Raw genomic sequence first — 11,842 nt, 5'->3', positions numbered from 1 at the left:
GCAAGGCGCCTGATCGCGGGAGAAGCTCGCTGGTCGCTGTTTGCGGTAATGCGAGCCTCCTTCGCCGAACTCCTGCACCGAAGCTTCTGCGTCGTAGCCCGTCCGCCTTCGAGCCCGCAATCCGCTTCCTTGAGCCGCGCCGCGATCTAGAGCCTCTCCTGCCGCGAACTCCCTCTCCTTCGACAGAGATCGCGGAGTCCGAGAACCTTGGCTCTGATTCGTAAAACCTCGCCGCCGAACTTCTTGGGCCGATGAAAATTTTCTTCCCCTCGAACCAGTCTCTGATACCACTTGTTGAGAAAATAAGAGCGAAGAAAAACAGTAATCGACACAAATCCAGAAGAACACAGAGATTTAACGAGGTTCGGCAAAGATGCCTACGTCCTCGGGAGCAGAGCGGCGAGTTCCTTTCACTATTCAGAAAAGGGTTTACAGAAACCAGAGATACCTCCTGGGATTACTAACATGCCTATTTATAACCTCAGGAGTAAACCTAGACACAATATGTAATTACAACATTACCCCTGTACCAAACCGCGGGGCTTTGCCCCCCGCACCCCAACCCACGTAACTTCCCAATTTGGACAGATTCTTCCGCTCCGCTCCGCTCCGCTTCGATCCAGCGTCTGTCCCGATATGGTATATGAGTCATACCATAACACCATCCTTAGCTCGAAATTATCATAGCTAAGTCGGCATAAAAATATTGTTGTTGGGGATTGCTAATTTACCTCGTCTCAATATAAAGTTTGAGCAATAAAAGTTGCAATTGAAGCACTATAGCCTGTTCATCACTAACACAACCATATTGTGAGTTAGAGTGAGATTTAGGGAAACTTCTAATATTTTGAAATGATTATTATTACAATTAATATTAAAAAATTTCTAATTATTATTATCAACATTGTTGTTTCATGAACCCATCATTCATTATATCAAAAACACAAAGCTACGAGACACACCTTATTCATCGTCAGTCAATCATACGCATGACCTACATGTTTACCTTGCTTACTTTGCCAAGTGTTGATGGACAACCAAATTACTTGAGATTATATAAAGATGAAAGGAGAGTTACTAGAGAGTAAGCTGGGACAAACAAATAGGTGCTAAGATAAACATGCATACAACCAACCAAACATAGAAATGTTACAAGCCATTTGATAATGTTGTGTACATTTGTTGGATCATTATCTTAAGAAAAATCCAATTTTTTTTTATTACAATGGACACTTCATCAACAAATTTCATCATCCGACACAAATCTTGAGGTATGACATGAATCTCAAGGCAATCTTTTGAGCAAGAAATGTTCAAACTTTAATAAAAAGTCATTTGGAGTTCATATTTTAGCCAATTTATAGTTAAAATGACCGGCTCGATGATGGGGACCCAATGGTACCAAAAATTAGTCCAATTCTAGCCAAATTAAGTTCAGATCAAGCCATTAAACAATTTTGGAAGCTTTCCGAGCATATTTGGAATGTCAAATGGATGTCTCTGGCGACCTTATAGTCGAATCGAGTGTTTTGACAAGACGAATCCAACAAGCCTAATATCGCTCAATTTAGACATCGTTAATGCAATCAAATGTCTATTAAACGTTGTCTGATCAAAAGAAATTATCCAAACCGCCAGATCAAAGTGGTTCGTATTCTTGTATTCATTGCACCCGAAACTCTATAAATACAACCCTACCCCTCTCTTGAAATGGAAAAGAGCTCGAGACTTAGAAAGAACTTGAAGCTTTGAGAATGAGCTGAATTTTCGTACCATGTGAAGATAATAATATATTACTCTGCTTTCGTTAATTTTCTAGCACACATCAATAATGTTATAAGAAATTTTCTTGACAAAAGAGAGAAAAAAGTGAGGAAGAATAAATTGCTTCAATAATCTCACTGAAAGATTAGAGAAAATGATGTTAATGGGTGAGAGAGACTAGCAATCTTCAGAATTATTTGGTGAAAGCTAGCCTTCCATAATTGGAGGTTCGACTTAAACAAGTTGCAAGTATTTAAGAATCTTTTACATTTTAAATGCATGACAAGGTATCTAAAAGGATCATAGCATCCTGATATGACCTTGCTACTTGTTGTATGGATTTACCCAACATGGGAATCGGCTGATCTGTACCTAAAAATTGAAATTTGGGTGGTTGATATGTTAATAAATAAGACATAAGGCATTTAGCTTTAATAAAAACATCCAAGTCCCGTGTTTTTGAGATCAGTAAAAGGTAAAAAATGCACAAGTCCCGTGAATTATGAAATTTCGGTTTTAAGGTTCGAATTTTGATTTTGATTTAGTTTAAATCTGGATTTAATAAATCTAACATAATTTATTAATTTACTAAATCCTGTTTGGCAGCCAAACCCCCCCTAATTTAAATGTGAATCTATCATTGAAGTATAATACATACATACATACATACATACATACTCATAGATATGTATATATCTTTTAATATGTAATGCATTTACTCAATGAACGTTTATTTTTCTTTTTTTTTTTTCCCCCTTTCTTCAAGCAAAGAAGAAGGAAACTGCGTCTCATACATATGATATGAGCAGGAGCCATCATTTAGGCAAATCCATCCACATTATCAAATTATATGGATTAAAAAATCTGGGAATTGTCTCCTCAAGTAATGGTGATGGTGGGTACCATTAATATTATATTTTATATGAGCAAACTGTCATATCTCCACTGCAGCAAGGGAGTACTACTGTTCAATATTCTAAAACCAACAAATATGATTGTTTTTTGGTTTTTTTCATGTTTATAGATTGCTTATTAGAAGCTTTTGTTGTAGGCGGGGAACACCTTCCAAAGATACAGGAACATCTTTTCTCTTTCCACACGGGAGCTGCATGGATGATGATGTAAATCACAACACGTCGTATGTCAAATAGTATGGTGCGATTTATATCATCGACCGCACACACATTAAATTTACCAAACATAATATTTTCTCTTCAATAAAACATAAAGTGAAAAAATAAAGATGAGCATAGCGCAGGAGAAATTTTTCAACTATTTCTTCCAGCAGCAACAAAAGACCAAGCAAAAAGAAAAAAAAAAGCTTTTCTAGAAATGAAAAGCATAATTGCTTATGAGGTACATTTACAGCTATATTTTCCAAAAAGTGTACCCAAAATATGATATTATTATTATTATTATTGTAAATACTACAGGGCACGTGCACGCTGTAGATCCCGAAATAGAGCTATAGTTCCTCGGACCGACCAAACCTTTTAGATTTCTGAAATGTTTTTCGAATCTATATATAATTACTTTTGTTGGCTGCATGAACAATTATATAGATGTTTAATACGCAAGCAACAAATTTTCATTATCACGCACAAATCTTGGTGTAATTTTTTGAACAAAAAATATTCATATTTTGATTAAGAGTCATCCGGAGCTCCGATTTCAGCAAACTTATAATCAAACTGATCGGCTCGATGAGACGGATGAGACGGACCTAATGATATGAAAGTTAGTCCAATCCGAGTCAGATCAAGCCCAGATCAAATCATTAAATCACTATTTGAGGATTTCCGGAGACATTGGAAAGGTCAAACGGATGTCGAGTCTAGCGAGTTCATTGTCAAATCGAGCGTCTCGAAAAGACAAATCCAACGAGCCCAAAATTGCTCAATTCCGACATCGTTAAGGAACTCAAATGTACATCAAACGTCATCTGATCAAAGGAAGCTCTCCGGACCGTCCGATCAAAATAGTTCATATTCTTGCATTAATTGCACTCAAAACACTATAAATAGAGCCTCACCCCGCACATGAAAGGGGGGAGGCTTAAGAGAAAACTTGAGGCTTTGAGAAGGAGCTCAAGTTTAAGATCATCCTCGCCATCGTCGATCGCTGTCGATCACCACTGACAGTCGACAACCACTTGACCTCTGTCGACCACCGCCGGCCACCGTTGATCGTCATCGATCACCACTGACCTCCGTCGACCACCGCCGACCGTCATCGACTGTCGTTAGCCACCTCCGACCTTCGTCGACCACTGCTGACCGTCATCGATTATCGTTAACTACCGTTGATCACCGCCGACCTCCGTCAACCACCGCTGACTAGACTTCGTCTGTCGGCGTTGTAACTTGGAAAGCTAGTAACCCTTTCCCGCCTGTGGGATAAGGTGCATCTGTAATCATCAACTTATAGTGGATTTTTACAACTAGGTCAGACCCCATGGTTTTTCCCCTTTATGGGTTTTTCACATAAAAACTTCTGTTATTATCACAGCTTGATTCATTTTCATCTGAGTGTGTGTTGAATCCTCACGTAACCCTAAGACGATAATCCATTACTCTACCGCCGCGAATTTTCTAGCACACATCAGTTTGGCGCCGTCTGTGGGAAAGTTTAAATCCCACAACTAAAGTGCTTACGCGGTTTACTACATGACCACCAGACATAATGTTCGTGACAACAGAGCATCCCGCTCCAACACCAATCGTTCGAGGGAGCAGCCACGAAGCCAAGGGCGACATGCTTCTTCATCTTCCCGCCCTAGAAGACGCTATCCTGCCAACGAAGGTGTTTCGGGTCCTTCTATAGAAGATCGAATGCGTAGAATGGAGGAGTCTCAACTAGAAATCATATGGCTCCTATGCGGGGCTCAACAACCGCTGCCCACACCATTAAATCTGCGACGTACGAGAAACATACCGCTCGGAGGAACTCGTACCGGCCCGCCTCCTCAATGAGGAACACATCCCCTGTCAGGTCGTAATGCTGAACTCTTAGATACCACAAGTTCCACTCATTCATCTCGTGCAGCTCATCTGACATCGCCACATCTTCCTGCCATTTCAAATGATGTCATTCGTAATGAACTACCACGCCTCGTCCAGGAAGAGCTTCCCCTAAAGAAAAAGGATCGTTTCTACACTCACCGCAGCATACACGAATCCCTCCCTTAGTGGATGCGGTCCTCCAACATTTCATCCCAACATGCTTCAAGCTTCCGAAAATCGATACATATGAAGGGATAACCGACCCCTACGAACAAAGTGATCATTATCGAACTATCATGCACATTCAACATGCCTCTGATGCACATTTGTGTCAGGTTTTTCCGGCTACTCTTAAATAACAAGCTCGAACCTGGTTTTACTCTCTGTCATGGGACACTGTAAACACCTTTAATGAGCTTGTCAGACTGTTTGTGGAACAGTTCATAGCAAACCAACGAATCATCAATGATTCATCTCATCTCTCGGGAATTCGTTAAAGCAAAGGAGAATCATTGAATGATTACTTCCGCAGGTTTTCAACTGAAGCCCGACAAATCTCGGGAGAAGATCCAGAGTTATTAAGAGGAGTCTTCCTTGGGGGGCTTCGCCCAGGACCTTTCTACTCATCGTTGATGCAGGAGACGGTTCATTCTTATGCTGACATTGTTCAGCATGTTGAGGCACAAATCTCTGCAGATGAGGTCATCATTGCTCATAAGGAACAATTTGAGCGATTGGGGGACAAGCGCAAGAATAATGCTGAGAATGCCAATCAAATCTTACAACGAAAAAAGTTTAGGCCACAAGGGAATCGTGAGCAACGATCAGAAAAAGAATACACGTCACTCAACACGTCACGTGTTAACATCTTAATGACAATCAAGGATGAAGAGACTGTCAAGTGGCCAAAGCCGTTAAAAAATCCAGATGGTGGAGATCAGTCTCAATATTGTCATTTTCACCGTGAAAAAGAACATTCAACAAAAAGATGTTTTCAATTAAAAGAAGAAATTGAATGTATAATACGCCAATGTCACCTAGGTCGTTACTTACAAGAACAAAGTGAGGGGAACCATAAGAGAACTGTTGGAGTTATTGAATAAGAGTTATCGAATGAGAAGTATAACTGCAACTCATATTATATGAGTAACAGACTCGCTTATAAACTTTTAATTTTATTTTAGCAAAATTTTTATGTTGCTTTAAAATACCATTTCAATGAAATTTTCTTATTTTCTCACGAAAAATTTATGTGTAGAAAGCCCCATTGAGGATGAGAAGCTACCATACCCCAGAAGCTACCGCTACCATACCCCTAAAAGTCAAGCCCAAGAGGCAAGACTCGACGGGAGGATATGGTACTCCTAAAAATCAAGTACAAGAGGCAAGACTCAATGAGAAGCTACCATACCCCTAGAAGACGAGCCCAAAAGGCAAGTTTCAATGGGAAGCTAGTTGTGGACAGGGTCCTCTCTAGAAAGACTCCATGAGAGCAAGTGGTTGACAGTGTCTCCACTCAAAAACCTCAGAAGGCTACAAGCCTCAGACGACATAGGTACACTCAAAGACCTCATAAGTCTACAAGCTTCAGAAGACACAGATACATCAAAGACCTCATAAGGCAACAAGACTCAGAAGACACAAGTGCATAAAAATTCCCAGAAGGCTACGAGCCTCAGAAGAACTTTGCACAATTAAGAAGCCACAACAACCGTGGAAGCAACAAAAAAAATACATCTACAATTGTCACAGGGCTACAACAAATCAGTTCATCGTCAATGAGCTCAAGATATCACCACCACATACGCATAAAAATTCCCCCCTCATGGCGAGGCTAGAAAACTACATCATTTCTTCATCATTTTCAAAACGTGCCAGAACAACATGAGAATCCCCTCCGGAATATGCGACACTCCACCACAATGTGTCGCGTGGTCGCGACACCCCGCCGCGACGCTTCGCCGCAACGTTTCGCTGCAACAGTTCGCCGCAACACTTCACCGCAATATTTTGCCGCAACTCTTCGCTGCAACTCGGCACCGCAACTCTTCGCCGCAACTCGACACTGCAACTCTTTGCCGCAACTCGGCGTTGCAGCTCTTTTTCGCAACTTGGTACCACAAAATTTCACTGTAACTCTACATCGCAACTCTGCGCCGCAATACTTCGCCGCAATATTTAGCCGCAACTCTTCACGGCAACTCGGCACCACAACTCTTCGTCGTAGCTCGACACTGTAACTCTTCGCTGCAACTCGGCGTCACAGCTCCTTTTGGCAACTTGGTACCACAACATTTCACCGTAACTCTGCATCGCAACTTTGCGCCGCAACGCTTCTCCGCAAGTCTCGCTGCAACTCTTCAACGCTACGCAAGACGATTTTCTTCTGAGAAATCTTGAATCAGCTGAAGACTCCATCCTTACCTTCTTTCATGACATTGGACGTCCAACGCATCGTGCCACTATGATATATCGCCAGCACGTCGTCGAGACACATTGCCACAACACGTCGCTGCGCTGCAACGCGTCGCCTCGACGCACCATCAAAATGCATCGCAACGCAGCAACGTGTCGCCGCTAAGCACCGTCGCAATGTGTCACGACATCACAACGCATTACTGCTATGCATCCTCGCGAAGCCCTGCCGCAACGCGTAGTCACGTGACGGGACGCTCTGCCGCGATGCATCACCGGGCGCTCCGTCGCAACGCTCCGCTGCCACGCATCGCGCACCCCGACGCCTTGCCACAACGCCCCATTGTGATGCTTCGCCCCGATGCTTTGTTGGAACCCGTTGCCTTGCCGCATCGCTCCGCCGCGACGCTCCACACAACACGTCGCCTCACTCTATCACGTTGCTTCGCCGCGACGCCCCGCCAAAAGCTTCGTTGCAACGCGTTGCCACAACACATCGCCGCAAAGCATCACGTCGCCCCGATGCCCCGTACCGCTGCGACGCGTCGCCGTGACTCTATCCCCTCTCCTTTAGCTCTATTTAAAGGCTGAAATGAGGATTGAGACATTAAATGCTCATTGATAAAAAAAAAATTAAAAAAAAAAATCGGCTCAAGCAGCTGTTCTTCGCGGATCCCACTTTGGCATCTGCTTCCACGCCGTTTGGAGTCCCCAAATTTAATTATGGTGGAGAAATTTCAGTTATGCATGTAATTAAAGTGGATTATTAAAACAAAAATTAAAGATTATCAAAGCTGTCAGCGCATTATATATATATATAAAATAATAATAATAATAATAATAATAATAATAAAGATAAAAAAAGAAAGAAAAATGAGTGTTTTAGATTTTAAAATTTTCGGACAATAAAAATAATCTCATTCGAAAGTAGGGAGGCAACTGATACGCTACCAACAAATTTTCATCATCCGACACGAATCTCAGCGCAATTTTTTGAACACGAAACATTCAAACTTTGATTAGGAGTCATCCGGAGCTCCGATTTCAGCAAACTTATAGTCAAACTGATCAACTCGATGAAATAGACCTAATGATATAAAAGTCAGTCCAATCCAAGTCAATCAAGCCCGAATCAAATCATTAAACCACTATTGGAGTATTTCCGGAGGCATTTGAAAAGTCAAAAAAATGTCAAATCTAGCGAGTTTATTGTCGAATCGAGCGTCTCGACAAGACGAATCCAACGAGCCCAAAATTGCTCAATTCCGACATTGTTAAGCTACTCAAATGTCCATCAAACCTCGTCTGATCAAGGGAAGCTATCTGGACCGTCCGATCAAAATAATTCATATTTCTGCAGTAATTGCACTCAAAATACCATAAATAGAGCATCGCCCCTAACATGAAAGGGGGAGACTTAAAAGAGAACTTGAGGTTTTGAGAAGGAGCTCAAGTCCAAGATCATTCTCGTTACGGTCGATCGTCGTCAACCACACCACCACTGACCGTCGACAACCAACGCTGACCTCTGTCGACCACCGCAGGCCACCGTTGATCGTCATCGATCACCGCTGACCTCAGTCGACCACCCCCGGACCGCCGACCGTCATCGATTATCGTCAACTACCGTCGATCACCACGTCGATCACCACCGACCTCCATCAACCACCGCTGACTAGACGTCGTCAGTTGACGTTGTAACTTGGAAAGCTAGTAACAATTCCCCTCTGTGGGACAAGGGGCATCTGTAATCATCAACTTATAGTGGTTTTTTACAACGGGTTAGACCCCGTGGTTTTTCTCCTTTACTGGTTTTCCACGTAAAAAGTTCTGGTGTTATCACAGCTTGATTTATTTTCATTTGAGTGTGTGCTGGATCCTCGCGTAACGCTAAGACGATAATCCATTAGTCTACCGCCGCGAATTTTCTAACACGCATAAATGTTGAACATTAAATAAATTTTTCTGAAAGATAATGATTGCTGTATATTTTCTAGCACGCATCAATTTATTGCTGGAAAGCTTGATAGGTAGTTTCCAATATGATCATAAGTTACTCAGACCTGATTTTGAACAATCTTCACGTTGTTTTTTAGTCAGAGCTTTGATTCTTTCCTTCTTTTCTCCTTCTTTCATTCTTTCTTCGTCAGCCTTTATATTACCTAACATTCAGAGCTCTCGAGGAAATCATTCCTGACTCAAGTCTCTCTCTCTCCCTCTGCCTCTCTCTCCGGTTCAGGAAGGAGATGGAAAGGCCAACGCCATGCTGCGAGAAGAATGGGCTGAGGAAAGGGAAATGGACAGAAGAAGAGGATGAGATATTGGTCAAGTACATAGCAGAGAATGGAGAAGGTTCCTGGAAATCGGTTGCAAAAAATACTGGTATCGACCAATCTGGCCATCTCTCTCTTTCTCTCGAATATTAGGAAGTATTTTAAATATATAACGTTTATGCGCTTGTAAGGTCTGCTGAGAGGCGGCAAGAGTTGCAGGTTAAGATGGATTAATTACCTAAAAGCTGGTGTTAAAAGAGGAAACTTCTCCAAGGAGGAGGAGGAGATTATCATCAAGTTTCAAGCTTCCTACGGAAACAGGTAAATGGGAGGTAGCGACATGAAAAAGAGAATAGAAAGATTTAACAGGTTCAAAATGTTGCCATGCAGGATTTATATATAATCGCATGAACGCAGCTCTATCTGATCTTAAAAGCTATATATGGCAAACCATATTGAGGGAGTGAGAACTAAAGCATTTAAAATTTTAAAAGGAGCGGAAGAAGAAGAAGAAACTGGAGATGCACGTTGCACGAAATTGTGAACAAGCATTGCAACAATCAAACTTAATTAGAAAATTTAGATTTATTAAAATGAAAATTTATGAATGAAAATTTGTGTGTCGGAATGGTCCACGAAGAACGGTTGAGTAATGAATTATGGTATTAGTTTTGCACGAAAATTCAATACAAACTCATGAGGTAATTAAAGAGAAGTAAACCACTTAGACATCAGTTGTGAGCCACGTAAGCCGTAGCAGTGAGCTGCAATAATGTAAGTAGGCCACAATGACCAGAATCGAGAGTTGCATGAGCTATAAGCCACATAAACCATGATTAGTCACGTAGGTCGTAGTGACATGCTACAATAAGAGATCCTTAGGAGTTCGAAGAAAGTCGCCGCCTTCGAGGTGCATTGCTACACCATCTTTGAGATGTGTCGCTGCACCATTTGTGAGTGATGTTGTTACATCATCATCGGGGTTTGTCGTCACACCATGTATGGAATGTGTTGTTACACTGTTATTAAGGGGCATCGTTGCACTGGATTCGGTGTCCATTTTTACGCAGTTTTTGGGAGGCATCGTTGCACTGTATGTGGGGCGGGGCACGTTGTTATACTGTGATCGATGTATGTCATTACACTGTCTTCAGAGTGTGTTGTTACACAATCATCGGGGTACGTCGCCACATTATATGTGAGGTGCACTATCACACTATCATGGGGAGGTGTCATTTCCGGTTGTAGGAAACCTTAGCAATGAGGACTAACTGCTCAAGTTAAGGGTGGCTCAAGCTAAAGTTGACTTGTTTACATCCCTAAGTTTAGTTTTACAATCATATATTTGTCGCATGTGAACTACATTTTTTTAGTTTAGAAGAAAATTTAATGTACATTTCATATGAGCATAAAAATGAAACTCATCTAACAACTAATGAAAAGAATAGCTTTAAAAATAAATTCAATTACACTTACTATAGTAATTAGACGGATTATGTATAATTAATATAATAAAGACAAATAAAAAATACATTCGAATAATTCGTCTAATTACATGACTACAACAATTACTTATAGTTACCTCTTTTGACTATAATGTTATGCATTAAAATAAATTTTAATATGCCCAGGATGCTTTAACTATTTTATTTGGATGTTGAAGGAGATCAACATGATAGATAATCTTGCACTAAATTTTAAAATACTAGAAAAATAGTTTTCAAATTAGGTTTAACTTTATAAGCAATTGTTATTTTGACCCACAATTAATGAACTAAGGTAAAAGGGCAATTTTGTAATGTGGCACCGCCACCTACCACATCTCACCTACCGCTCACCTACCGGCCACCTACCACCCACCTACCACCCACCTACCTCCCACCTACCACTCTCTTGCTTCTATAAATAGAGAGGGTGTGAGGCCTAGGAGAGCAAGGGAGAAGATATCTTGAGCTACCACAAAGGAGGAGAGAATAGCTATAGAGTTAGAGAGGAGGAGAGCATCTTGAGGCCTTGTATCAAGGTGTCGCTTGAGAGGGAGGCCATCGAAGGAAGATGAGGGCTCATCTTTATGTATAAGCTATGTATTCTCCATTTCTTTTGCCTTAGTGAAATATTTGATTGATTCCCTCCCGTGGACGTAGATCCAGTTGGATCGAACCACGTAAACGATCTGTGTTTGCTTGTGTTCTTTTTCGTCTCATTTCTATGTCAGGAAGTACATATCTATATATTTCTGAGAGGCTACTTCTTGGCTAGAGGTGTCCGCGTAAAGGTGTTCGCGGCCAGCGACGAAGAAGAGGAGTTCGGCATTCACGAATAGAGGAGCAAGCAGATCGCGTCACAGGCAGCAGAATTGTGACAGATTCGGTGAGCAGTGGAAGCTTT

General features: G+C 41.5%; 1 protein-coding gene across 1 annotated transcript in view; it reads left to right on the top strand.

Annotated features, from left to right (window-relative positions):
• Nucleotides 1–9,384: 9,384 nt before the first annotated feature.
• LOC110027713 (myb-related protein P-like) overlaps nt 9,385–11,842 on the top strand; it is a 6,939-nt gene continuing 4,481 nt past the window's right edge. Inside the window, exons 1-2 of the mRNA XM_020729243.1 lie at nt 9,385–9,563; nt 9,646–9,775. Coding sequence (XP_020584902.1) covers nt 9,428–9,563; nt 9,646–9,775 — 266 coding nt within the window. The 5' untranslated portion in view covers nt 9,385–9,427. The remainder of the gene's footprint in view (nt 9,564–9,645; nt 9,776–11,842) is intronic.

The sequence above is a fragment of the Phalaenopsis equestris genome, unplaced genomic scaffold (genome assembly GCF_001263595.1).
Source record: "Phalaenopsis equestris unplaced genomic scaffold, ASM126359v1 Scaffold000436, whole genome shotgun sequence".
In the NCBI taxonomy this organism is placed as follows: Eukaryota; Viridiplantae; Streptophyta; class Magnoliopsida; order Asparagales; family Orchidaceae; genus Phalaenopsis; species Phalaenopsis equestris.
This window is presented reverse-complemented; position numbering and strand designations above follow the sequence as displayed.